Source organism: Micromesistius poutassou (genome assembly GCF_964030765.1).
Source record: "Micromesistius poutassou genome assembly, chromosome: 17".
Classification (NCBI taxonomy): Eukaryota; Metazoa; Chordata; class Actinopteri; order Gadiformes; family Gadidae; genus Micromesistius; species Micromesistius poutassou.
This window is the reverse complement of record NC_140287.1, coordinates 8,187,871-8,213,938: the sequence shown is the minus strand read 5'-3', so window position 1 is coordinate 8,213,938 and position 26,068 is coordinate 8,187,871. Positions and strand designations below refer to the sequence as shown.

The 26,068-nt window shown below is 47.6% G+C and overlaps 3 protein-coding genes across 5 annotated transcripts; all 3 read left to right on the top strand.

Annotated features, from left to right (window-relative positions):
- Nucleotides 1–821: 821 nt before the first annotated feature.
- Nucleotides 822–20,049, top strand: cep170ba (centrosomal protein 170Ba). Of its 3 annotated transcripts, none has more exons than XM_084482349.1 (19): nucleotides 822–990; nucleotides 1,697–1,834; nucleotides 3,496–3,585; nucleotides 4,656–4,736; nucleotides 5,453–5,509; nucleotides 5,750–5,894; nucleotides 8,441–8,569; nucleotides 9,601–10,113; nucleotides 10,205–11,154; nucleotides 11,373–11,531; nucleotides 11,951–12,080; nucleotides 12,556–14,190; nucleotides 14,995–15,262; nucleotides 15,904–16,033; nucleotides 16,849–16,983; nucleotides 17,232–17,320; nucleotides 17,589–17,682; nucleotides 17,774–17,825; nucleotides 17,964–20,049. In XM_084482349.1, the coding sequence occupies exons 2-19, from the start codon at nucleotides 1,730–1,732 to the stop codon at nucleotides 18,179–18,181; spliced, it is 4,980 nt and encodes a 1,659-aa protein (XP_084338475.1). In that variant the 5' UTR covers nucleotides 822–990; nucleotides 1,697–1,729; the 3' UTR covers nucleotides 18,182–20,049. The 3 variants fall into 3 exon arrangements, with proteins under 3 accessions (XP_084338475.1, XP_084338474.1, XP_084338476.1); XM_084482348.1 differs by having other exon boundaries at nucleotides 12,553–14,190; XM_084482350.1 differs by lacking the exon at nucleotides 11,373–11,531 and having other exon boundaries at nucleotides 12,553–14,190.
- An 86-nt stretch (nucleotides 20,050–20,135) lies between these two features.
- Nucleotides 20,136–23,640, top strand: pld4 (phospholipase D family member 4). Its single transcript, XM_084482358.1, has 11 exons — nucleotides 20,136–20,240; nucleotides 20,436–20,522; nucleotides 20,608–20,765; nucleotides 20,899–21,085; nucleotides 21,187–21,307; nucleotides 21,398–21,525; nucleotides 21,612–21,812; nucleotides 21,937–22,076; nucleotides 22,491–22,656; nucleotides 22,772–22,868; nucleotides 22,959–23,640. The coding sequence occupies exons 2-11, from the start codon at nucleotides 20,472–20,474 to the stop codon at nucleotides 23,162–23,164; spliced, it is 1,455 nt and encodes a 484-aa protein (XP_084338484.1). The 5' UTR covers nucleotides 20,136–20,240; nucleotides 20,436–20,471; the 3' UTR covers nucleotides 23,165–23,640.
- A 131-nt stretch (nucleotides 23,641–23,771) lies between these two features.
- Nucleotides 23,772–25,886, top strand: srp14 (signal recognition particle 14). The gene is made up of 5 exons (XM_084482366.1): nucleotides 23,772–23,904; nucleotides 24,393–24,465; nucleotides 24,548–24,660; nucleotides 24,819–24,851; nucleotides 25,081–25,886. The coding sequence occupies exons 1-5, from the start codon at nucleotides 23,881–23,883 to the stop codon at nucleotides 25,168–25,170; spliced, it is 333 nt and encodes a 110-aa protein (XP_084338492.1). The 5' UTR covers nucleotides 23,772–23,880; the 3' UTR covers nucleotides 25,171–25,886.
- Nucleotides 25,887–26,068: the final 182 nt, after the last annotated feature.

The following is a 26,068-nucleotide window of genomic DNA, read 5'->3' as shown; positions in this document are numbered from 1 at the left end:
GTTGCATGAATGTACCGAATGAATACTAAACTGCTGTGCTACGTGCACTTTGGGCCCATCGTTTAATGATTTTACAGTTGTGTTTTTCTGTGATAATATGTTCATATACCAGGCTGATGCGGAGAGCCCTTTAGTGCCCTCTTGTGGCGCCCCAGGGGACCGCTAACCTCCTTTGGAAATTGCTGGGCTAATTGACTGTGCTACAGAATTATATGCAAAAACGAATACAATTCTTACTATTCCCCCGTCGATGATTAAATATGTGAATATATTTGAAAAAAATATTTGAAAGTGGGTTTCATTGATTATTCAGTGTTGACTACTACGTCTTCGATGGGGAGCGAAATAAGTGAATGCATCAGGTATGTAGCGACATCTAGCGGTCAATCAATGGTATTTTTGTTCCTACAGGTTATTATCAAATAGGCTATTATTGGCAAATTCAAAGGTTCAAGTTTAACTGCGGTGGATTCATTGTTTTACTTCAAAGCAATTCCCTAATCAAAATGACTGTGACTATTTGATTGTATGTTCTTACATGAATCCATCAAAACATGTCTGAAACATTTTAGTTATTCTCCATCGCTCAATAGAGAAACACCTATTTATCGAGAAAATCGGCCTTAAACAACTTTGTGTGATTAGTAGTCTGGTTTATGGACCAAAACTCGATGGGGAAGGTTGAAAACAGGCTGGACAGGACCGGGCCGGGTGGCAAATCGAGCTCACCCTCTGGTGTCCGGTGGGGATCGTCACACCACGTCATCCCGACCAGAGAGGGAGGTGTTGACTGTGGTGGTGGCGGAGGAGGAGGAGGATGTTTCGCTCCGGTTGTCATTCCTTGGGAAATAATAAGGAGGCGTGATCTCGACTTACCTGTTCGGAGCAGCAGCAGGAGCGTCTCGGAGCGCCAGGTTCCTGAACTGCGTCCGTTCCTGTGAGAGAGGAACCCTGGCGTCGCTACAGCGGAAGGTGGAGCTGGCATTGAAGGTATGTACCTCGCCTCGAATCCTCTGGTAAAATCTGTTTGTTAACGTGGTCTACTGTCGTGTTGACCCCGTTTAAGTGACTTCTATTCCCAACGGACAGGCCTGGGAATAGTGAGTGTTGGCGAGGTCTTGTCCTGTTAGTGCGCTCATGGGATCACCTCCAAAGACAACGAACAAAGTTCGTTGACTATTGACAATAGTCAATCTACTGTTGACTATTGTAACGTTGGCCTTAAGTTAACTTTTTTTGTGTTTACCGTTACAGTACGTTTTTGTTCTCAACACTGGGTCAGTGTCGAGTGTTTTCCCCATGCTACTCCAGTGTACTGAGAGTGTTTTCTATAAGTTTGTTATTCATATCACGCTCGTCCGGTCGCCATGGGCTCTGTAGGTGCGGTGTTGTTATCCAAACCAATAGAAAACTGGAAAACCTGTTCCGTCTGCTCATACCCACCGGTAGATCCGCGTCTAAATGAACAAGTCATTGCACGGCATTGCGCTGGCAATACCGTTTGACAGGCATACCTAATGAACTTCCTTTTGAAATTTGAATGTAGTTTAAGCTAGCCTATCCTTCACAACATTTTCAGTGAACCATATTTGCTGTAGAATAAACCGTGTTGCATTTTTGTAATGCTTCATCATAATGTCATATCAACAATTCACATCCATCCAATGTCCTTATTTTGGTTTATTTTCCCTCCTAGGATGCTAAAAAGGCTTTGAGTGGTGGCTCCAAAATGAGCGTGACATCATGGTTCCTGGTGAGCAGCTCTGGCACACGCCACCGGTTGCCACGGGAGATGATCTTCGTGGGTCGTGATGACTGCGAACTGATGCTGCAGGTGTGTGTGTGTGTGTGTGTGTGTGTGTGTGTGTGTGTGTGTGTGTGTGTGTGTGTGTGTGTGTGTGTGTGTGTGTGTGTGTGTGTGTGTGTGTGTGTGTGTGTGTGTGTGACTTTGCGACTTTGCATCTGTATGAGGAAAGAACACTGCTTTCTGTTTATACGGTAAACAGCAGCACTTGGTACCAGCACTCGTGTGGATGCTGTGTGATAGGCTCACGGCCAAGACGGTCCCATTGACTGGAAGAGTGTAAAGGGTTGACATTCGTATGTACATACTGTACTGTAACCTGGTGACGGAGCAGTCTCAAAGCATCACCCCAGGTTTCCTTCCAAACAATAACATGCAGTGAAACAAACATATTCCACTGTGGTTGCTCTCCCGCTCAGTGACTGGGCCCAGAGCTTGTTGGAGGAGCTGTAGGATTGTATGTGTCACTGTAGTCTCTCTCTAGACAAGTGGGGGGCAGAGGACTGTTGCCTTGGATACAGTGTACACCGTGTATTACTTTCTTTAGTCGATAAGGTATAATCCAACTAAATGCTCTGCCCACCGCAGATGTTGGCTGGATTGAAAAGCAGCTCTTATCCAACCTCAGGCAGCCATGGCTTCAGGATTGTAAAAAAAACAAACACAGAACCCAGAGCCTTTCCCTTGTGTAGAAAACTTACTCCTCTTAACCTTCTGTTTTGGTTTACATGCTCTTTTTGGACTGCCTGCTTGTATGGCACTCATACAGCATAACCCACAGCTAACTACAACCCTTTTATCTTATGTCAATGCAGTATAATACATGTAGTTTCATATTACACCTCACATTTGAATGTCCTTGAAAAGGCAGAGAGAAACCAATGGTTCTTGAAGAGTTGTATCAACTACACTAGCCTCAGGGCTGTTCTTCTCAAAATTCCTTGGTGACCGGTTTGGCAGTGTACCGTGTCATTTGGCGCGTGGAATTCCTGTATGTTTGACGTTACTTTGGTACTCGCTGTATACGTTGCGCTACTGCTACGAAATGCTGCTACCAAACGTCTCCATCACCACACAATCTCCCAAAACAGGGGCCACTGTAAACCGGGGGATAAGGAGATTGGAGGAAATGTTGAATGGACAAATATTGGAGGGTCCAGTACAGTGAAGAGTTCCCTAAAAACAGAGCTTAATCAAGCGAACGCTGAGCGAATGCTCTCTCTCACAAATATTTGCAAGTCCACTCAAGAGGGGCGAGAGGAGAAACGACACTCGGGTCCATAAAGGAACCGTTGGAAATCAGCATTCATTTTACAAATGAGTTTGGCTGTCAGCGGTCCCGTCTCTGAGTGTGTCGGGGGGGCGGCCTTACGCGTCTAATGAGGGGGGAACAGTGGCTGTGCTGAATCAGCAGCGCCTCTCAATTAAGGCCGGCATATTCCCAAAGTTAATGTGCCTCCTCTGGCGTGTGATTGCTGGAATTGCCGTGTGCGCACGGATAACACTTGAGTTCAGTGGGCAGAGCTTGGTATCCGTTCTCTAATGACGAGTGACTGTTGGGGTCCGTGATTGTAATTTCCAGATCTAGTTGTGGATCATATTCTAACACAATTGTTGGTCATTCTCTTTTTAAGTACATTCCGAGCCCATGGGTGATGCTGATGAACAGTATGATTTGTGTTGCTTTGCAGTCACGCAGCGTGGACAAACAGCACGCTGTGATCAACTATGACCCCAACACGGACGAGCACATGGTGAAGGATCTGGGCAGCCTGAACGGGGTGAGTGGGTCCGTCTCTTGTGCCATGACAGACCGCTTCTGTCCAGAGTCCAAAGAAAGGGCCCCAGGTACGGGGAACAGAGAAGCGATCTCTGGAGGCTCCGCTCTGAAACCCAGACGGCTCTCGTATAAAAGGGTCAGCAAACAAAAGAGCCTCTTTCTCTCTGAGCCAGAGACCGGGCACCGGTCAGTAGAACAGCAGCAGCCATCAGGGAGACTGGAATTTCATGCTATAGGCTAGAACCTGTCTCGTTTAGGGTTTCTAATAACACCCAAAACACAGACACACACGCACGCACACACACACACATGCACACACACGCACTCCCCTCCTTAGACCCTGGCTAGCGCTGCCCTTGCACTTACATCCTGTAGAAAAGCAGATTTGAGCAGAAGGAATAATCAGTCTTTGTTCGCCTGAAGTGTGTGTTTAGGCCTTGGCCCCGCAGCAGACAGACTAATCAGAGCAGAACCAAACATGGACCTGCAGCTGAGATCCAACATGGCTCCTAATGTTTGTTGTGTATATTACAGTTATCTTGCAGTCATTCTTCCTGGTTGTGTTGTTTCCAGCGACCATACAGTTGCTAATGTGTCCCTTTTTAACCAAGCGATAGTGATCAGTTGAACTTATCTTCTGGACAAAGTCATGCTTGTGGTGGCATTCAACGCTCACCTTCCTTCCTAGAGGAGCCGGTTGTTACGCAGTGACATAATCTCATTAGGGCTTTAATGCACAAGTGGCTTTACCGTGCAAGTGGGAAATGGGCCAAATGTAAAAGCAACTCACGCTGACGCTGCACAGGAGGAAGCGTGGAGCTTGACCCCAACACACGCCGTTACACATGATGTAGGTGTCTGCTCAATATGTGGGACTTGATATAGAATAACAATACTTACATTGCCCTCTGTCCCTCTCCCTCCCCCCCCCCCCCTCTCTTCTCTCTCTTCTCTCTCTCTCTCTCTCTCTCTCTCTCTCTCTCTCTCTCTCTCTCTCTCTCTCTCTCTCTCTCTCTCTCTCTCTCTCTCTCTCTCTCTCTCTCTCTCTCTCTCTCTCCTTCTCTCCCACAGACGTTTGTGAATGACCTGCGAATCCCGGACCAGACCTACATAACCCTCAAGCTCTCTGATCTCATTCGCTTCGGCTACGATATCCTTTGTTTCTCTTTGTTTTGTCTCTCGATTCCTCAACCGATACTGCATGTGTCTTTTTATTCAGATGGGGGATCAGCCTTCTTTAATAGCCAGCAGTCCACTTAAATGAGCCGGGAGACTGTACAGCTCTCAAAACGCTGATGGTTTTTTAAGTTGTTTCCTCTGCTTTGTTTGGCGGGCCATTGTAGCAGTGGTCGACTCAGCCAGGTTATTGCATGCTTGTTACAGGGGACAAAAAACTCAATGTTCTTAGTTCACCTTTTGACCCCCCCAACCCAGAACAGAAAAGCATTGAAAAAGATAGTTTAGGCTTAATGGTTTGACATAAATTGGAAAGCCCTGCTTTGAAGAGGGCAACGTGGCGAAGCATTGTCTAGGGGAAACTCCCCCGCTGGAGCATTAAGCATGTGATGGCACACGTCTCTCTGGATTCAGGTTACTATAAATATGAGCCTGTGTGAATCTCATCAGTTCCTAACTGTCTTTCTATTTCCCTATGCTCTTAAATCTGATAAAACAGAGAAGTGGCCAGCCACACATTCCTTCTAAAATAGAATTGTAAAACCTATTCAGGGTAATGGGCATGAAGCCAAAGAAGATAGAAACTCAAGCCTTTCTAAATAGAAATGATGATGATGAATCAACTGGCAGGGAATGAATGAAGGGCTTCTCAACAGTGTATGTGTGTGTGTGCCTTAACAACTTCCCCACATGTCCATGTGTACATCCTGGAGAGGAGTCAACACAAGGTGCCAGAAGAGGCCCTGAAAGTAAGCAATGCTTCTACAGACTACCGATATATTTGTGAAGGATTGGCATATTTGAATAGAGTAAAAACATGCATTGTCACAGTGCTTACCTATTCCTTACCTAGTTCCATTCCCATGTTTTTTAAATGCACATAAAAAACACCTGCACCGTTACCGGACATGCTCATGCCTATACCTATACCTGTGTAGCAACGAGGATCCTCACACACAGTTCCCCTTGTGCTCTTGTTGCGTCTGCAGCACGAGAAATACACCAGCCAGCTGCAGCTGGGCCTGAAGGCCCTGGAGGCCAGGAGGAAAGAGAAACCGCAACCGCAAAAGCACAAGGACACATCCAATGGCAAGCCGCTAGAACGGGTGGAACGCAAGGCCTACTCCGCCACAGGTACATGCTCTGGGGGGGGGATGATGTCATGGGGCCGATCCCTTTTGCACACTCTGAGGTCCTGCTTTATGTATTCACGTTTGCTCATTTGCTTCTCAGAGCACGAAGAGGAAGCCTTTTTTGTTGCCGTGTTCCGCATGAGCCGGCTAGAAGATGTCCTGATAAGAGAGGCTTTGGTTCTGTTGATTACGTGCTTCCCCTGGGGGAGATGAGGCATGAGAGCGAAGGCGGCAGCTGTCAGATCCTATAGACGCAAAGAGTGAGGTCGTATTGGGATGTGTTTACAAGGAAGGCTGTTTGCGTTGGTGAGGCGTCTGCCAAGGCGAGCTAAAGCGGGGAGGTGTTTGAGGACAAACGCACTGGTTGGCTTATCTTCTTCGGCCACGCCTGGGTGTGTTGGAAACGAGGTGGTGGCGCGTCGTGAGCAGGCCGGCGACAATGTTGAACACGTGTGCTAGGAGGAACTGGATTGGGTGCGTTTGTTTCGTTGCCAAGTTGGCACCGGCGATAACGGTGCATCTTGCCTTGGTTTTAAAACAAAATTTGCCATGCAAAAGTTTCTGAAATAGAAAAACACTTTATGAATGAGGTCTATTCACATAGAATGTGCTCCCTGTGACTGCTTAGCTCTTTTTAACCATCCTTTAGCTTGGTGGGAAAACTACAACTAGGGCTAAGAATAGGACCTGTCCCTTCCTCTGGGCTCGGGAGAGAGAGAGTGACGGAATGCATGCATGGTGTTGCTGGAGAACGATGTCAATCATTGACTTCTACTAAGCCTGTGAATCTGGAACAGTGGCCAGGAATCCCTTTCAACTTTTTGCTTTGATTTTTTTTTTAATCAAAGGTAATACAGCTACAGGAGCTACTCTCTATTGATTGAATCATCATTTCAACGCTTGATTAATAAAAGGTTTTGTTTAATTGACATTTAGTATCACTACATTTGCTTTACAAAAAGTTGATCTGCATAGTGCAACCGGAAGCCAGTCAGCTACTTGATAATCCTGACTGAACACAAAGGCAGGAAGAATAATTATCTGCAAATATTATGCAAATATGTCTGTAGGGCTTTGTTTTTTTGTCTTAAAGCCACCTGTATGGTGCACTCCCAGTTCATATTGGGAAAAAAGATTGGACAATAACTAATTCATTGCACTCGACAGAGGTCTGACTGTGCAACATTATCACTGGTGGCCAAATGCTATTTGGGACACTGGAGGGTGACTATTTCTGTATATTTGTGTGCCTGTGTGGGTTTTTCAAGCGCAGCTGTACAGGGTGTGGAGAGTTTCCTGTATTCCAGCTGTCTGCCGGGCCAGCTTCAGCCTTGTACTGTCCGAATTTCTATCTGTGTTTTTTTTCCCCTTTTCACTGACTGCACCACAAGCTAGTCATCATTTCCTGCTGGGATCCTAAATGAAAAACCTGCAGAGGTTGACTCCCTTACATGTTAGCCCTTTTAAGAAAAATAGATGTTTCCTCTCTTGTGCCATGTGTCCGTTGGAACATTCCGGTAGTCTGCATGCTAGCGTTAACTCCACAACGCCGAGCCCACTGCTCCCAGTGCCCGGGCCAGCGTAGGCGTGTCGCCTCGCCCTTTTATGTTTTCCAAAGCTGGAAAGGGAAGGCTTGGGTAAGAGGAACGGAATGAGTAACATGCCTCCTCTACTTGCCTGTCACTCTGTTGATGTCTTATTGTGCGTGGCCCCGGGCAACGGCCCCGCGGGAGCATGGGGGCCGCCTCTGATGGGCTGGCCGGTGCATGATGCTCCAGAGAGCGTGTTTTAGACTCTAGTCTATCAGGCAGGCAACAGGCATGCAGATTATCTGATTGGAGTCGCCGGCCTTGCTCCACCACAGACCCCTTGCCTGTGTACCAATGCTCACTGTTCTGTTTGGGGGGGGGGGGGAGGAGGAATGTGCACCCCCTGCCCCGTCCAAGCTGCTTCTGTATCGGGGGATAGATCCATGGGGTAGAGAATTTAGGTCATCCGCAGCAAATATGATGACGACAGGGTGCGACAGTAGGACCTGGACACTAGTTTAATATGTTTAATATGTTCAATCATCGTCTTCAATTGATGTGACATTATAAGAAACAGTTTTATATCTAGAGTCTATATAAAATGCAATATGATTGTATTCTCAGTTGGACAGTTGAATCAAGGGACCCACAATGAATCATCATAATGATGATGATAAATTATTACCATGATATTTTACTTTTCAGGTTAAAGGTTGAGCTTTGCATTGTGTCCATAACCCTATGCTGCAGTCACGTTTGTGTGGGCGTTTAAAAGATTAGGATTAGTTTTGTTCTGATTCCTGCTGTGGGGATTAGGTTTTGGTTGCTCATGTGATCGGTTCAGTAATCCTTGCTCTGTGTTAGTTGTTGTATTTTGTTCTTGTAAGTAAGTTTCACCTGCTACAGTCTTTTGAGTTTGTTTTTTTTGTCACATTTTCAACTCTCATTAACACTGTCTAATACAGATTTGTTGTCCTCTTCCTTTTGTGGGCCTGTGTTGTGTTTATGTGTCTATTAGCGACCTCTGACAGTCCAATATCCAAGCCTACTCCTCTGTACGGACAGCCTTCTTGGTGGGGGGAGGACGAAGACCCTGATAACAAACCGGAGAACAGTGGTGGAAAGCAGCCAGACCAGGAGTCCACAGGTCAGAGGAAGCATTTCCTGCTTGCTGAGTCCATGTTTCTACTCCTTCACCGCGACACTTTCTATTTCGAAGTGTCTGTGGACCCACTGACATTGTTGAATTCAAACACAGATTTATTTAGATTTTAGCGGGGGGGGAAGCTTAACCCTCACCCCGACACCTACATTAAAATAACCCACTGCTTAGGCGGAGCTCTACACGTCCAAACACACATTATCCTATAGGTGTCTTGGGAGCCTTACCCCTAATTGGACGCAAACATCATAATCAGTCTGTTAAATGTGAATACAGTGTGTCCAGCGCTCTGTGTGGAGCCCTGGGAGGGGGCTCTCTGGCTGCCAGTTATGTAATGTGAGCCGGACCAGGCCATGGCCCGTGGGCAGAGCCGCCCTGCCTCGTGATGGATTATTAGCCTCTAAGCGGCTGGAGAGGTGGACGCGAGGCCTGATGGCCTGATGTTTCCCATCCTCTGTTAGATTATGACCGCTCAGCTGCACTCTGCTGGACCCTGACCTGTGTGTGTGTGTGTGTGTGTGTGTGTGTGTGTGTGTGTGTGTGTGTGTGTGTGTGTGTGTGTGTGTGTGTGTGTGTGTGTGTGTGTGTGTGTGTGTGTGTGTGTGTGTGTGTGTGTGTGTGTGTGTGTTCTCGGTCCACATCCAACTGGCAGCCCGAGCCTGACGGCACAATCCTACTTGATCGCTGCACTCTGTGCGCTAATTAATGTCCTCCATGTCAGGGCTAAATGCAATGTTCCTGTCAAATGTCCCAAAAATAGAAGGGCAACGCAACCAATTCAAGTCAATGCATTTCAAAAGGAAATTATAATTATTATAAAAGAATATCAAACATGATGAAATATACTGCTTGTTTGCGTTGCCTGCATGTTTTTTTAATAATTGCAGATAGTATGGTCTTTCACTCCTATTGAACTCCGAACAGCTCTTTTTACACATGTGTTCAGCTCACCGTGGCGGGGCTAATGTATGTATGGTCTGTATTGACCGTGTCCCCGCCCTCCGTTTGCCTCCTAGAGCCCGCCAGCAGAGACCCGCCCAGAGAGGGAGTCAATGGCTCTCTGTCCGAAAGCACCGGCAAGGCCGCGTACGCGTACCGCCGCGAGCCCAGCTACTTTGAGATCCCCACCCGGGAGTCCCAACAGCGGGCCGCCAACACCCCAGAGGAGGTGGGGGGGGAGGGGGTGGTGCAGGAGGTGCCCACCAAGGATACCCCTGACCCCGCCCCCGCCCCGTGTGTCCCCTCCACCCCCACGCCCCCGGTGGTGCAGAGCCACGCCTCCTTCACCATTGAGTTTGACGAGGGCACCCCTGGCAAGATCAAGATCAAGGACCACATCACCAAGTTCTCCCTGCGGCAGCAGCGCAAGTTCCCCCCGAAGGAGGCGGCCGCCCCCTCCGAGGTGGTCTCGGCCGAGAGCAAAGTGGCGGATTGGCTGGTGCAGAGCAACGTCAGCATGATGATAAGGAGGCAATCCCAGGACGAGTACAGCACTCAGAGCGACCAGTCGCTTCAGAAGACCACCAAAGGTGACCGTCCCTGAGAAGTTGATAGCCTTTTATGAATGCATGTTGTATATTTGCTTACTGGAAGCTCACTCTTTTCTCCTTTCGTTGTCAGGCCACCGGCACAACGACGGAACCCTCAGCGATTCGGACAGACCCTCGAGCATTGCAAACGATCTCAACCAGGCACAGGCTTTGATTGGCTCCCTCGCAGGTCAAGCCCCTCTGAAGAGCTCCCCTCCACAACGCTCCTCCCCCAACCGCATCACCCCACCCGACCCCGACGACCCCCTCCCCTCTGCGGGGTGGCAGTCCCCGCCGACTCCCGGAGAGAGCGGCCCTCACCAGCCGGTCCTCAACGACAACCTGACGAAGAAGCGTTCCAAGTCGTTTGTCCACGACGCTTCCCCGGCGGAAGCCTCCGCCCTGCCGGTGAACGCCAGGAAAGCAGAGCGGCAGGCGTCCTCTGCAGCCTCCAGCACTCCCGTATCCCAGAGGTACACCATCCCCCTCAAGAACCACGACGCGGCGCCGGGGCTGGTCCGGGCCGGCTCTCTGAGGAGGGAGAAGACAGAGTACCGCATCAGCACCAGCTTGTCCTCCCGCTCCACCTCCTCCGCCTCCGTCCGGCCCTTTGCTAGCGTGGGCCGCAGATCCAAACTCGCCCAGGACTACACCGCTGAGTTCCTCAAACGGAACACCACCACCACCGCCGCCACCGCCTCCGCCTCCGCCGCCGACCACGGGGCGAAACCCCCGTCCGGTTCCACCCAGGACCGCCCAGCGAGGACGGAGGCGCCCCCGGACTCCCCGCCCTGGAGTCAAGCTGGCACGCCCGCAGCCCCTCCGCCCCACCCGGTCCAGGCGTCCTCCCCGATCCACCAGCCCGTTCCCCTCGTGGCCCCGCGGATGCCCCGGCCCCCCCAGGGAGCGGAGGACAAGCCGGCCGTGCGCGGGGCCCCCCGGCCCGACGAGGAGGACAACCTCAGCGACGCCGGGACGTACACCATCGAGGACGAAGCCCAAGACAAAGAGGTGGAGGAGGCCCGGAGTCTGATCGATCAGGCAAGTGTCAGCGCCCGCCCTCCCTCTCCCGGATGGACGCGAGGAGCCGCGGCTCGTGCGTCTCTGTGTTTCCTGTGCTCGTAGCGTGTTCACATTTTATTCTAAACATGCTTCCTCTGACTCTCAAGGGTCTCGTTGAGCTGCGGTCATCGTCGACGGCTCCTCAGCTGTCCCGTGCGCCGGTACTCACACGGCGCCCCGTGCTTTGTCCCTGACAGGTGTTTGGCGTGCTAGAGAGCCCAGAGCAAAGCCAGCCGACCGAAGCAGAGACGTCGGCGGCATGTAGGGCCAATAGTATTGAGTGCATGGAGCAGCGTAGGCAGAGTAGCAGTGAGGTGCTGAGGCCGTATCCAGAACAGGGAGAGGGTCTGGGACAGGTAAACTCACCTCGGTGGCGGGGCCTCGGGTGTTCTGTGTGTCAGTTAGCCAAGCCTTCTTATTGGTTGATTGGTCTTTTGATTGTCTTCCTGGTGTTTTGGGTTTCTCCCGTTTGGCCTTCTTTGACTCACTGGCTGTTGGGTGTTTACTTGATTGGTTGCTTGATTTGTCTCTGTGTCTATAGTCTCTGCAATCCAAAGCCCATAGAACAAATCGGATAGAAGTCACAAGGAATTGCATAGAAAATCATGTCGTTGATAAGATAAATGGGGTCCTGAAACATTTAATCTGCAGTATTCAACCTCTCTTCTCTCCTTATTACGCAAATCACCATGACCAAAAACCACTAGCCCAACAGTATTTAGTCTAAAACGAATGCATTAGTGTCATCTCCTGAATGGCTGCTGTTCCTCATCAGAGGGCCCCGGTGTCCCAGGGAGCGCCCAAGTGGATGTCGCGCTGGGCGAGCCTGGCGGACAGCTACACAGAGAGCCAGCCCTCCCCCGGCCCCGTGAACACCCCCTCCCTGACGGAGCAGCCAGGAGAAGGTGGGTAATATCTTCCACCCGACAAGACCGTCTGCGCTTATTGGAGTCTATGATGAACGATGAATATGAATGACGTTGGACGGGTTAATATGTAAACGGTTCAGATGAAAATATTTCAGAAAATCTGAAATGGTTATTTTACTATTGAACCGTTTGTGCGTTTGTTTACTATTGTATGCATCTGATCATGAATGTTATCTCAATGGGGAAATATGTATCCACTTGTCAAAAGAAAATTGACAAACGAATAGTATTATTATTTCTATTTGATTGGAGGAAGAAAATGCACTGCTTTTGCCTAATTTTCACTTGGGAAGAGTCTACAAGTCACTTCAGTGTGAAATTTGATCCCTTTTCATTCCATTGTATCCATGTCATTCCTTTCATTCCTTTCATTGTCATTTCCTCTATCCGTCTCTAATCCACGAGTGTGAATGTTGCATGTTGAATGGAAACCGTTGTGTCACTTCAGCAGGCGGCGTTACAACATTCCCCAATACGACACTCGACAGCGAGTCGGACGGCTCTAGGCCTCGCCGCATCCTGCCCCAGGCGCCTCTGAGTGAGACGGGCGACGCCCCGGCTCCCAGCAGCCACGTCCGCTACGCCCTGCAGTCCACCTTCGAGGTGGTGGAGCCCAGCTCGGGGAGCGGCGCAGGGCAGCCCCCCGGATCGGTCCCGGACGACCTGGAGCCCGACAGCCTCAGCGACGCCAGCCGGTCGGACGACAGCTCGGTGGTGGAGTCGAGGCGCACCCCGCCGGCGCTGGACACCGCCCCGAGGAGCAACGCCGGGGACGCGCCAAGGGTCCCGGCCAAGTCCACGTCCTTCTACGTGGGCTCTGAGGAGGACTCGGGTCCCTGCACCCCCAAGGCTGAGAGGAGGCCCAACCCCAAGCTCTTCTCCACGGCCACCCTGACCAAGCAGCGGGGCAGCCTGGACGCCGGGAAGCTCAAGCCCAACGCCTCGTCTCCTCTGCTGGACCGTGCGGGGAGATCCCCGAGTCCAGGCAGTCCCGAGTCCAGACACAGCGCCTCGGCGTCCCTGATCAGGCAGGAGAGCTTCACCAAGGAGTGCCCCCCCAGCAACACCAGGCTGCCCAACATCTCCAGCAAGCCTGCCTCAAGAGAACCGGGACCGGACGACGGATCCCCACGAGCCTTCAACCAGGACACCCACTCTTACCTTAAAGACACCGAGGATCTCCTGGCTTCCATGGAGGCCAAGCTTCACACGTTCCAGCCGTCGGTCGCCAAGCCTCCTTCAGCGATGGACTCTCTGTCCGGGGAATCGGACATCGACACCTCCAGCACGGTCAGCCACCACAGCAACAAACCAAACGCGCTGTCCACTCAGCACGCCGTCCCGGCTAACGGTATCCACAGGGAGCGCTCTTCAGCCAGCATGGCCAGCCAGGACTCCAACCGCCTGTCCTCGGCGTCCGAGCAGCTGTCGGAGAGGCGCCACAGCAGGGGGCGCGACGTCAGCAGCGGCAGGACGGAGAGGGGCTCCGTCGTACGGCGGCGCAGCATCAGCAGGGGCGGCTCGATGGACCTGAGCGACGACGCCCAGGGCTCCAGCCTGCCGTACTCGGACCAGGAGGGCGGCGGCGGCAGCCACCACCACCCGGGCAGGAAGTACACGGTGCCGCTGAAGAAGGACGACGGCGGCAAGGTCCCCAAAGCCTCCCAGGCGCTGAGCCGCTCCAGCAGCCTGTCGGCCCCGCGGGCCACCAGGGCCTCCATGCTGCGCCGGGCTCGCCTGGGGGACGCCTCCGACAACGAGGCCTCGGAGACGGACCGGCTGGCCAAGGAGGCGGCCTCCAAGCAGAGCAAGGAGGCCAAGAGGCTCACCCGGCTGGACATGCTGGCCATGCCGCGCAAGAGGACCAGCTCGTTCAACGCGGCCAGCGACACGGAGGCCTCCGTCTTGCCCCCGGTCTCCAGCAGGTCCACGGGATTCTCCAACCGCAGCACCGAGTCCAGCAGCGGCTCCACGCGCAAGGCCTCGGTCTCGGGGCCCAAGCCGGCGCCCCAGAAGGGAGCGCTCACCAAGACGCCCATCACCCGAGGACGCTCCAGCAGCGCCAAGTATACCAGCAGCACAGCCAGTGAGTCTTACGCATACACGCAAAACACGTACGTACATATACAACCGTGTTGTTGCTGTTGATGTTTATTATGATAGCCACTCAAGGTTGTAGGGGAATGGAGTAGCCGTGCCTCCAGTGGTCCAAACTTAACGCCTGTGGAAAGTCCACTGCTGAACTGAATTGGTTTGACCGTTTGATATAGCTTTGAGCTGCTCTAACAATACCTGTGCAAGCTAGGTGCTTATTATCGACTTTTATCATTTCAAAATGGTTTAGTGGACCTAGTTAACCTTATGAACTAACATTAAATAATGTCCTACCTAACAATATCAGGGTGGGAGTAGTTCCTTGTTCATTTTTTCATTTAACTTGGTTAATGATCATCAAAAAGCGACTTCCTAAATTGATAACATTGTGGTGAATCAAGGGGAATACATGGGCGTATTAACCTCATACTGGGTTTCCTGTTTTTAGCTGGCTAGTTTTGAGCTAGATACATTTCTAAAAGGTGATGGCACATTTCAGTTTTAATGATGGATATATTCAGCAAGCAAAATGCAAATGCCATCAAATTATCATCACTTGGTTGCAGAAAACGAAACCATTTGGTGTTTTTGTTGGCAAATCTATATTATATACATTTTCTTTCTTTGGTTTTGGGGACTGAGATGCCTCCTGGTGGGTCTTTCGGTAGTGCTCCTTGACTCTCTCTCTCTCTCTGTATCTCCTTCCGTCTCTCTACCACTCTCTCCCTGGTTTTCCCCGGGCCCTCCCCTCCTCTAACCCTAACCCTCTAACCTCAAACCAATTCACGGCTGCAAGGCTCCAGGAGACGGCAGATGGGTTGCGACTACGCGTCCACCTCGGAGGACGAGTGCGACTTCAAAGACGCCAGCCCGGCTAAACACACACACACCCGCTCCCAACCTTCCCCAGCTCGCAACAGCAGCGTCACGCGCGCCCGCTCGCGCCCGCCACCCCAGCCGCTGGTGGCCCTGCGGCCGACGAGGTCCGGCCGGGACTCCGAGGAGGAGAGCCACGACGGAGAGGCCTTCCACAGCTGGTCCAACCACAGCGCTGAGATCGCACGGTATACAACCTAACGGTGGATTGAATCAGCGTGTTTTGAGTGGTGTTTTTTCCTAGGGATTACGGTCTGAAAGAGCTTCACAGGTGTATGTTAGTCGGCGGCTCGTAAGCCCTAGCGTTCTTCGAAGAGCAAGGAAAAAACGGGGAGAGCCTGAGATCCTTCTCATGGTTTGTTACTACCTAAAGGGACCGCTCCGTGAATGGCTCAGAATGCAATATATGCAGACATTAAATCCTTTAAAAAGTATACCGTATCTTTTACCATAAACTCTCCGATTGTCATTTCCAGGAAGCTCAGTTTCGGGAGGCTGGAAGCAAATTGTAGAAAACGTTGAGTAATTGCGAGTAATCAAACACTAAAACTAAAGCACAGGAACAACAGCAGACCCGGGTTAAGGCAATCACTGCTTCTGATTGGTTTAAAGTGGTGCCATGTGCTTCCATTTGCTCGTATGGCGCGTGACGTGACCTCACAGAAATCTGAGCTCACTGCCATTGCCGTTTGTGTCTGGCCGTGCGACCGCCAAAGAGAGTGCTGATCCCTGTAATCCTCTGGGTTATTGTTTTGGTCCATACTCTCTGTACTCTGCTGGGGGGCCACCGCCATACTGGTTGCGTTGTTGTGTGTTTGCGTCCGGCCAGGTTGAGCCAGGACCTGGCCAAGGACCTGGCTATCTTGGCCAGAGAGATCCACGACGTGGCCGGGGAGGAACCCCTGAGCTCGGCTACGGAGGCACAAGTCCCCGACACCACCGTGACGGCCCACGAAGAGGTACCCCGCACAGGGTCCAAGACTCCTGCTAGAGATAGATTCAATTCAATTGTATATGTATAGCCCTTAATCACAGACGCTGTTTATTTATGACACCCCCCCCCCCACCCCCAGACCCTAGAAAGAAACAACTCCCTTAATTAGCAAGAAGGAAATCTTGAGAAGGAACGCAGAGTGGGGGATCCCTCCATCCAGGGATGGTCAGGAGTGCAGTGGGTGGCAAAATTGACATGCATACAGGAAAAAGATTTGAAATTATTAAGTTCATGAAGGTAATATCTATGGTGATGGGGTGCTGGCTGGTTAACCTTAAGGGGAGTCCAGGCATTCAGTCGTAGTCACTGCGACATTCCAGGCATCCAGTCGCAGTCACCGCAATACGCTAAAACAGATGGAATAATGACACAGAAGGGGAAAAGTGCATACAAAAGATAGTAGATAGTAGACCACTGCTAATTTGGTGACTACACAAACACGCTTCGATACAATCTGAGACATTCACATAATCAGACATTGACGCACCTCATCGACGCGTTCAGAGAGAGACATTGACTTTAGGGAAACAATAAATAATGTTTTACTCTTGAGTGCAAAAAAAGGCACTAGAATGTCCTGAAAGTGATATTATTAGCATTATTATTGAATGGTGTTACGCCCAGGGTTCAACCAATGTCAAATTCATGGCAGCATAGTTTGCATGCACTGCATAGCCTGTCCCTGACTCTACCAAGTAATGTTATTTTTATTAGATGTGTTTAGATTTTACTAAACTAGTCTGTGGCTCCTAATGGCTGATGGTCTGTTGGTTAATGCAGCTGGTTCAGCACATTCCAGAGGCAGGGCTGAATCACCAGAGAGGTCCTCCAAGCCCTGTCGCTCCCAAAGACCTCGACCAGAACACTGGGGACCACAAGCCCAAGAGCACGAGCCGGCCTCACAACAGAGAAGAGGTACACAACCATGTCATGTGAACCTCATTTTAATGATGTCGAACAACTTTAATAATATCAATGGTTTCTAATATAGTTCTGGCCTCAAAATGTCCACACATATAAAATATTTGTGAGAATTACTATAAGTTGTTTTTTGGGATACTTTAAATGTTTATATGCTTGAAATCTTCAATTGACCTGCAATCCATGTTGGAACTGGTTGAATATCTTTTGAAAAGGGCAGTGTCTTTTTTCTCTTTACTCAGGTTATTGCTGACCAGCTGATGTTGAATCCCGTGACTCAGATTTCCTTGGCCATCAGACAGAACACTGACCAGCTCACAGAGAAACTCAAGTAGGAACACTGACTCATATGTGTGTCGCGCACTAAACCTTCCCCTCCTTCGCTCATGCCCACCAGGTTTATTGAGAGGTTTCATCATATTTTTCATTCATTTTCATCATCTTCCCTTATCGTGAGTCTTGGTGTTGAGACTGCAATACTTTTATTAAGATAGTAAGACCATCACTGTTGTTGTCGTCTCCACCTGAACACTGGGTAATGGCCCTGAAGAGCAAACCAGTGATGGCCTGTGGTTGTCTGTTTTGCTTTGTCATCGCAGGGTGCGCTTCCAGGATAGGATGGACCTCTGGGAGGAGGTTGAGGCCAAACTCACTCGTGATAACCACATCCCCGTTGTCAAAAGCTCTAACAAGGTTGGCTTCACTTCCTGCTGTTTATCTTGTGGTCCGATGTATTGCATGATATTTAAAAAAATAACTGTTCTGACTTACATCTGTGTTTCAGGAGGTCGCATCCATCCTGAACGAGCTCAGGAGAGTTCAAAGACAACTCGAAGGTAAGCCTACACAGAGAGCGACCTCTTGATGACTTTTGCTTTTGTAGAAGACTCCCAGAAGAAATGGGGAGAAACCGCAGGTACAATGTGTGTTGATGATCATACTGACGGCCATCCACTCCCTGTGTCCCCCTCCAGTCATCAACACCATCATGGAGCCCAGCAGGAGGCCTGAGCAGGACAAGCCCTCCTCCTCCACGCGGCCCACCGCTGCTGCCCGCTCGTCCAGGGCCGACACCCGGGACTGGAGGACCACCCACTCGGCATCGCACCGCGGCGGCGGGCACCGGCCCGGGGAGAGCGTGAGGAGGGCTGCCGTGACTCCCGATGACGCCAGAGATGGATATATGGTTTGAGGTTCCGATACCAAGATAGTGGTTCCTCCTTTTTACTCACCACACTGTGAGTGACCGCCGCAGCTGTCATAACCGCCCCCCCCCCCCACAGGTGTAGGAAAGCACCGTGGTGGGGAAGTGAGAGTCGCACCCCCGGACAGCTGCACTGCAAAACAACGCAGCACAAACATGTGGACATGGCGCTATCAGCGGAGGAAAGACGTAAACATAAACCGTCACACGATGTTGTGTGTCCGTGCCATGTTACCTCCATCCCCCTTTTGTTTTCTAAAGGGGCTTCCAAACTATACTTGATTTATCTGTGTGCGAGATTTTGACATGTCGTCAGTTGCCAGTGACGCTGCCTTGCACAGCACACACACACTACGTGATTTAAAAACCAGCGTGAATGTAATCGACTCTTGCACACTAGGTAGCGATCACCTGCTAGGGCTGTTGTAATAGATATAGAGATGTTTTATAGAAGTCCCATTTTTGTGGAATATTTCTTTAAGGAATACATATACTATTTTTCGAATGTACAAAGTATTTATTGTGTTACTTTAAGCTCTGAACATATGTCAATTTATAAGAGAATTTGATAATCGAATAGACAGTGACAGTAATCAAAATGTATCTGAAATAGTGCCAGACCACAGATTTCTACATGATCTGACCAAAAAAACATGTATGCAATGGGTTCTCTTCTGATTTGGGGTCTAAATCTGCAGCCTTTCAGTTTCCCTCCCAAGCTGCGGTGAAACTCTGTGGAATGTGGGGTTGAGCGGAATGAAGCTTAACGTTGGACTTGAACACGGATGTTTAGTCACAAGGCAACAGCAATCCCCACAAGCCGCTCAGGCATTCCTCAGCTCCACCACTTGGAACGAGATGGCTTGTGCTTTCGGCCTGCATCTGGTATTGTTTCTTTTATAGAAATAGGCATTATTATTTGTGTTTTTATTTGTCCTACAACGCACAATTAGTGGCACAAAGATTTGGCCAAAGGTAGTGTTGGAATGTAAGTCGGAAAATATTCTCAGGCATCCCATATTCTGCTTCCCTGTGGGTCTCCAAGCGTTTTTCACACACACACTACATCTACACACAAACATTAGTTTGCTTTCATCCTTAAGGGTTACTTTGGCCAGAATTGTCACGATAGAGAGATTTTCTATACCATGTGTCTCACTTGAATTTGGGCTGACAGGTAATATGATTTTTTTTGTGTCTTTGTTCGTCGGATTGGCATTAAATGTCATTAATCCCAATCATTACCTCTCTGTGGATTGCACTAATGTAAAATTCCACTCGGCTTCATAGAGTGAACTTCCAAATTAAAGCCACTATGCCAATTCCTTACGAGGAAGTTTCATTTTCCAATCAGAACAAGATCTTCGGTGTTGTGATTGAAGGCAACAGGGGGCACCACCACATGCTTTCCACTTCCAAAAATAGTTTTGTCCACCTACATGATTCTAAATTTGGTTTCCTCTAAATATTTCAAAGCATTTTTGGCATTGTTTATGACTGTACTTGCCATACTTGTTTACAAATTAGATGAGCAAAAGAATGACAAACATTTGGATTGCTCTGCTCTGACTCCATGCTGCTATTTCTACTTGGGAGAGATGGTGCCCTCATTTTTGATCGACACAACGCAAATAGTCGGAGATTTAACTCACAAGTAGCCTCGTTAATGTAAATTCGTTGTACGTCCACTTTAGGCCCACTTTTGTAATTCATTGGCCGTTTCTTGTCTGTCAACCTTGAACTTGTTATCTTAAATGTTTTGTAAAAAAAAATGTCCTTGATCATATAAGGTCTGGTTACAGACTTTCTTCTTTGAACTACTCTTTTTTTCAAATAAATAATTATTAAATCGGTTAGCATTTGTGTTTTGTTTTTTTAATGGCCTCATTTTCGATTTTGATTTTGGTTTTTTTTGCTCTAGCATTAAACGAAACTTAAAAAGGGGAAATGAGCCTGCGCACCCATTTCAAAAGATAGTTCTTCAATTCAGGATAAACTGGTAGACGTCTGTCGATACAGCTGTTGAAATATAATATTCAAATAGCACGTAAGTTTTTCTTTATTCGTTCATTTATGTAGGGCTGTCTATATTAAAAAAAAATAGACCCTGGTTTGTGTCATTAAATTTGACACAATCTGAGAAATGCAATCCGACGCAATCTGAGAAATGCAATTGATGTGATGAAAAAATACTGTATAGGCCTATAGTAGGCCCTACTGAAAAACAGTTTGGTGTCTTTAGTGTTCTTGAGTAGTCTAGATCAGAAATCATCAGAGAATGCCAATTCCATACGAAAGTTTGCATGGCGGCCAATGCTCTCCTAAGAAGGTAAGATAGTCACATTTTAATCTCAATTATAGCTGTTTTCTGGGGGGGGGGGGAGACACATGTTCACGCAGTTGTGTCTGTTCAGCGTGCAGGAGTTGCGACCATTGTTTTTGCAATGGGAGCTCTGACTATACTGGGTGTCATACTGGCCGTGACTGTGTTGGAACGGCCCCAACCTGCTCACAACGAGACACTTCCCGTGAACAACGTGTCTGCTGAGAATGCTTCGACTGACCAATGCAGGTTAGACAGAATTTCTGATAACGATCAGTCCATGTTATAATCAATTATAACATGCCCATAACGCCCTTTGATTACACTCGCATAGTGTCCCCGACCCACTCCTTGATCCACAGTTGGTGCTTTATCACTTCAGAATTATTCTAGTGGAGAGCATTCCCTTGGGTGTGACCTATGACGAGGACAACGTCACCTTTGGCGTCCCACTGGAACAAGCCTGGAACGACCTCATCTCCGCGGCCACTGAGCACGTCGAGGTGGCTTCTTTTTACTGGACCTTGACTGGTGGAGATGTTAACGTCAATTCCTCCTCTGAACTACCTGTGAGTGATGCACATTCTCTTTCTCATGACCGTTTTAACACCAATCTTGACCTACTTTGAATATTTGAACCACAAAAATGCTGTCCATATTTTTGACCCAGGGAGTGGGTATTCTGGAGAGATTAAAAAAGTTGCCTTGGAAGAACGTGTCGGTGCGGGTGGTCACCAGTGTGCCCACTGTGAATAACAACTCTACTGACCTCAATGTTTTGCGTGAGAACGGTGAGGTGTTAAGTGCAAAATAGATCTTGTTGAACGTGTAGGCTATAACACATGAATTAACCACACCTTTAACTTCTTGTTTTTCTGCAGGGGTGGAGGTAAAGAGGGTGGATTTTGGACGCTTGACCAAGGGAGTTCTTCACAGCAAATTCTGGATTGTAGACAAACGTCATGTTTTTATCGGGAGTGCGAACATGGATTGGAGAGCCCTTACAGAGGTGACATGAACGATTTCAACCAAACACACACTCTGGATATTCTATTTAGAGTATTTTTAACCTCCACTTTTGAATTTTGAATCTAGGTCAAAGAATTGGGAGTGCTCATCTACAACTGCACCAGCCTAGCAAAGGACCTCCACAAGATTTTCCAGTCTTTCTGGGAGATGGGCGAATCCAACAGCTCCCTGCCTGAACCATGGCCCTCGGACTACGACACGACTATTAACAAAGATCACCCCCTGGTGGTGGAAGATGGTAATGTTTCCAGCAGAATCTACCTCTCAGTGAGTTCCTGACGTTTCAACTTCCCTCGTTCCTCACTTGTTGTCAAATGTTCTGAGAAAATAAACTGCCTTGTGTAGCACATTCATTTGTAGCTATTTTGTTTTACTTCTCTCTCTCTCTCAGGGTTCCCCTCCATCATTCTGCCCCTCCTCCCGGACATTGGATCTCGAAGCCATCCTCTCGGCCATCTCAGAAGCCGAGCGCTTCATCGATGTAGCCGTCATGGTGTATTCCCCATCTTCACGGCTTGAACATCACAGAAGGTGATGAAACCATCATGCAAGGCACACAGATAGGTGGTAGATGACAAACTCCCTTTACTAGATTTTGAATATAGTTCATTTAACTTTGTTCCTCCAGACAGACATATAAGACATATTTTTCATTCCATGAAAAACTTTAGAAATTTGTTGCTGGAGCTAAAAAATAGTTACTGATCCTGTGTCCAATTAACCAATAAACAAATGGAGAGTTTTGTGCTTACAAAATAGCATTTTAGTAGGAACGAATACACAATCGTCCTTCTGAAGTATATGTCCAATTCTGTAAAATGTAGACTTTAAAATAAAGTCTACTGTGATTGATGAAGTTATTTCCATATATAATTATGTCTTAGTTTAGAAGTCCTTTTGAATCTTTTTCACATGACTTTGTTTCCATGACCTGTGCTCAAACAGCTACTGGCCGGTCCTCGATAATGTCCTCAAACGGGCCGCGTTTGAGCGGCAGGTTAAGATCCGGATGCTGATCAGCTGTGGGCGGGACTCCAACCCGGCCATGCTGCCCTTCCTTCAATCCCTTGCTTCCTTTAATTATCCCCCCCTAAACATCCATATCCTAGTGGTAAGACAAAGTATTGCCATACCATATTTACCATAGTCTCTCGCCAATTTAAGACACAAAATGCACACAAGTTAGGCTTTGCACATTTTTTTCCTGATCTTTTTTTTTATTCCAGAGACTGTTTGTCGTACCTGTGGGAAACAAGACGGATATTCCATTTGCGAGAATAAACCATAACAAATACATGGTCACTGATAAAGTGTCGTACATTGGTATGTACTCTTTTGCTTGAAAGGTTGCATTTCGAACTTGTGCTCATTAATTATTTAAAAAGGATGCTAACAAGCTAATGTGTTTTCCAGGTACTTCCAACTGGATGGAGGATTACTTTTCAAACACAGCGGGGGTGGGCCTGGTCGTTTCTGAACAGGTCCTAGATCCGGTTCAGAAGACCACAACACTGCATCACCAACTTAAGGCCGTCTTTAATAGGGACTGGAACTCTCAATTTGCTGTAGACCTTGATAACCTGGGCCATAATCCTGACTGTGCACTATCAAGCCCATAGAGATAATAAACTAGTTAGGACGGCCAGGCAATTCTTGACAATATATCATTCAAATGTCCAATTAATCAATGCTATATCCCATTCAAAATTTTAGCACAATTATGATTGTGTTACCATGTTTATATCTTAATCATGTCTAGAAATATTTTATGATGAGAGCTTTTTGGGAGATTAATATAGGACCATCAGGGCCGCTCCACAATAGTGTTGTTGTATTTTATATCTTAAATGGCAACCTAAAATCCAATCATCTCTACTGTATTTTAACATGTAAATGGTAGGGGGGGGGGGGATAAAGATTGTTGTATAGTGTGTGGTCATATAACTTACAACTTCGTCACAGAAATTTAGACCTAGCTGTCTTTCTACTGATTTTCATGAGATAAATGTATATTTTGGTGTAAATGTTTTTGTTTGTGTCCCATATGAGATGTCTTGGTTGCACAGCAGCTAGAAACATTAAATGGTTAAATGTTTTGACAAGCTGTTATCCTTATTTATTATTTTATTATTTAAATAATTACATCAGTTCCTCTGAGATCCAGAGGAGGCACTAAGGTAGCGTATAGCTGATGCGCGTCATACTACTCATATCCGAGGAGAAGAAGAAAGGTCAGAGGGCACGGGGAGGAGCTTGCTGTTGTAGTACGTGTGCTTCTGAGGAGTTAGCTTGTTTGCCAGTGGGCTATCGTTACGTTTGAAACCCGCCGTGAATCATGGTATTACTAGAAAACGACTCGGTATGTTGAACATTTCCCCCCCACTTTATTCATTGTCAAATGTCACTGTCCTGTTTTTGTCATAGATTGTCCGTATCGGTCCGATGTAGTAAATGCTATGGGTAGCTCATACGAATGGTGCTGGCTAACTAACATATGCATCACAAACCACCGCTCATCTGGTAGAACATTGTACAACTTATTGTTCCAACATTTTGAACTAACATTATGTATTGCGACTCTTATTTTAAGGTAAGATTACTCTTAAATGCCTAACATGTCATGTAAATGCTGAGATATTCCTCACTAGGGATGAGTCATATTGGCTAATCTCTTTCATTTCTTAGTTATAAGCTCTGGTGCGGTATCTCTTAATGAAACGAAGATTCAATGATACAGGAATTAAGACCTCGTGTGATATGTGAAAAGGCTTATCCATTCGTGCATTTTTGAATGATTTGATCAATGTATTTATTGATGAATAACAGGCCTTCTGTTCCTTTCTCAAGTTTCTGACGGAGCTCACACGGTTGTTCCAGAAATGTCGAAACTCTGGTAGCGTGGTCATCACATTAAAGAAGTGTAAGTACAGTGTTGCCACGATAAAGCTTCTTATTTACTCATGAGTGTAACTGGCCTTAGCCTAACCTGTTTTAACTTACAGACGATGGGAGGACCAAACCAATTCCTAAAAAAGGACAAGCAGATTCGTTTGAACCAGCAGATAACAAGTGTCTTATCAGAGCCTCTGATGGAAAAAAGAAAATTAGCACAGTGGTAAGCCTAAGCTCCTTTAATCATGCAACCAGGCATCAACACACTAAGTCTTCACAACTGAAGCAGATTCTCATTAGACTGTGGGACACTTTAAAGTGTCGTTACTATTGAGATAAAGAGCTGTTTGAAAGTATAACAATATTTCTTGTCATTTTCAGGTCAATACCAAAGAAGTAATCAAATTTCAAATGGTATGTATTTCTTATTGTCATCAGGGGGAAACACTTTGCTATACCTTTCCTGTATGCCTGTACCTCATTATAGTTATATTTGGAAAGTCTTCAAATCTTTTTATTCTTTTATAGTTCCTGAATATTTTTTTGGTATACAAATTATAACATTTCAATGATTAACAAAGGGCTTTTGTATTTTAAATCCCAGCTTGCCTCCTTACACATCTTTTATTTCCACCCTCGGCAGGCGTACTCCAACCTCCTCAGAGCCCACATGGATGGACTAAAGAAGAAGGATAAGAAAAGCAAAAGCAAGAAAACTAAAGCCACCCAATGAGCAACAGACTCTACCTCTTTGTCTCTAGTCTGGCCTGTACCACCTGAAGGAGGAAGAAGGGGGAGATGGGCTCGCAGCGGGCCGGATTAATCTTTAGCCCCCTCTGGCGTCTCCCATTACCCTGATGGCTCAGAGGCCACCGTCGGTCCACCTAGTGACTGCTTTGATATCATGCCATCGTTTGCACGATAACGTCTTACTTCCGGCCATTCGGTACCATTGGGTGAAATGGAAAAGCAGCAACGTATGAAAAGAACATGGATGTCACAGTGAGAAGCTCTTGAGCCGAAACGCATCTGTGTGAGATCCAGGTTATCAACAGCCGTGTCAAATATGAAGGGGCCACAGGGTTGATGTTTGATTGCCTTTCATAATGTTTTGTACAACTCTCAATTTGTAACGGCAGGATTTAATTTAATTCCCTGTAAAAAAACAAAATCATCACAAATAATTTAAACACTACCGATGCCATAATGAGACTGTTTATTTTAACATGAAATACCTTCTTTTGTTTCGTGTTTGAGACCAAGGTATGTCTTTCCTTTTTTTAAGGTGTATTTTATTTCATTTTTTTGGCCAGTTAAATATCGGTAGAGCAACCCTATTCACTTTGCCCTGGTAAATTGAAATATGTATATAGGAATACGATTTGTAACGAGGCTATCATGGAGTTAATTTGGTGCAGAAACGGCGCTATAAAGTACATTTACTGAAAATGGTGTCTGCAGTCATTGGATGTGACCACATTTCTGTTTCAAACTCATTTGAAAAGTGGCCATAAGTTTTGTTGGTGCAAGTGCAACTCCCGTTCTCCATAAAACCTTGTGTGTAAAAGTTAACTGAAGAGGAGTAAAGCGTTCTATGTTGAACAAGACATCTTCATGGTGTTACGTCTAAC

What these genes read in the sequence shown, in the direction of transcription:
- cep170ba (XM_084482348.1), top strand. Translation starts at nt 1,730, where the DNA reads ATGAGCGTGACATCATGGTTCCTGGTGAGCAGCTCTGGCACACGCCAC. An exon ending in AGGGAGAGGGTCTGGGACAG is followed by an intron (nt 11,532 to 11,950) that starts GTAAACTCACCT and finishes GTTCCTCATCAG; the next exon opens with AGGGCCCCGGTGTCCCAGGG. An exon ending in CCGTGACGGCCCACGAAGAG is followed by an intron (nt 16,034 to 16,848) that starts GTACCCCGCACA and finishes TGGTTAATGCAG; the next exon opens with CTGGTTCAGCACATTCCAGA.
- pld4 (XM_084482358.1), top strand. Translation starts at nt 20,472, where the DNA reads ATGCCAATTCCATACGAAAGTTTGCATGGCGGCCAATGCTCTCCTAAG. An exon ending in GCTTCGACTGACCAATGCAG is followed by an intron (nt 20,766 to 20,898) that starts GTTAGACAGAAT and finishes TTATCACTTCAG; the next exon opens with AATTATTCTAGTGGAGAGCA. An exon ending in CGGCTTGAACATCACAGAAG is followed by an intron (nt 22,077 to 22,490) that starts GTGATGAAACCA and finishes GTGCTCAAACAG; the next exon opens with CTACTGGCCGGTCCTCGATA.
- srp14 (XM_084482366.1), top strand. Translation starts at nt 23,881, where the DNA reads ATGGTATTACTAGAAAACGACTCG. An exon ending in TATTACTAGAAAACGACTCG is followed by an intron (nt 23,905 to 24,392) that starts GTATGTTGAACA and finishes TCCTTTCTCAAG; the next exon opens with TTTCTGACGGAGCTCACACG. An exon ending in AAGTAATCAAATTTCAAATG is followed by an intron (nt 24,852 to 25,080) that starts GTATGTATTTCT and finishes CACCCTCGGCAG; the next exon opens with GCGTACTCCAACCTCCTCAG.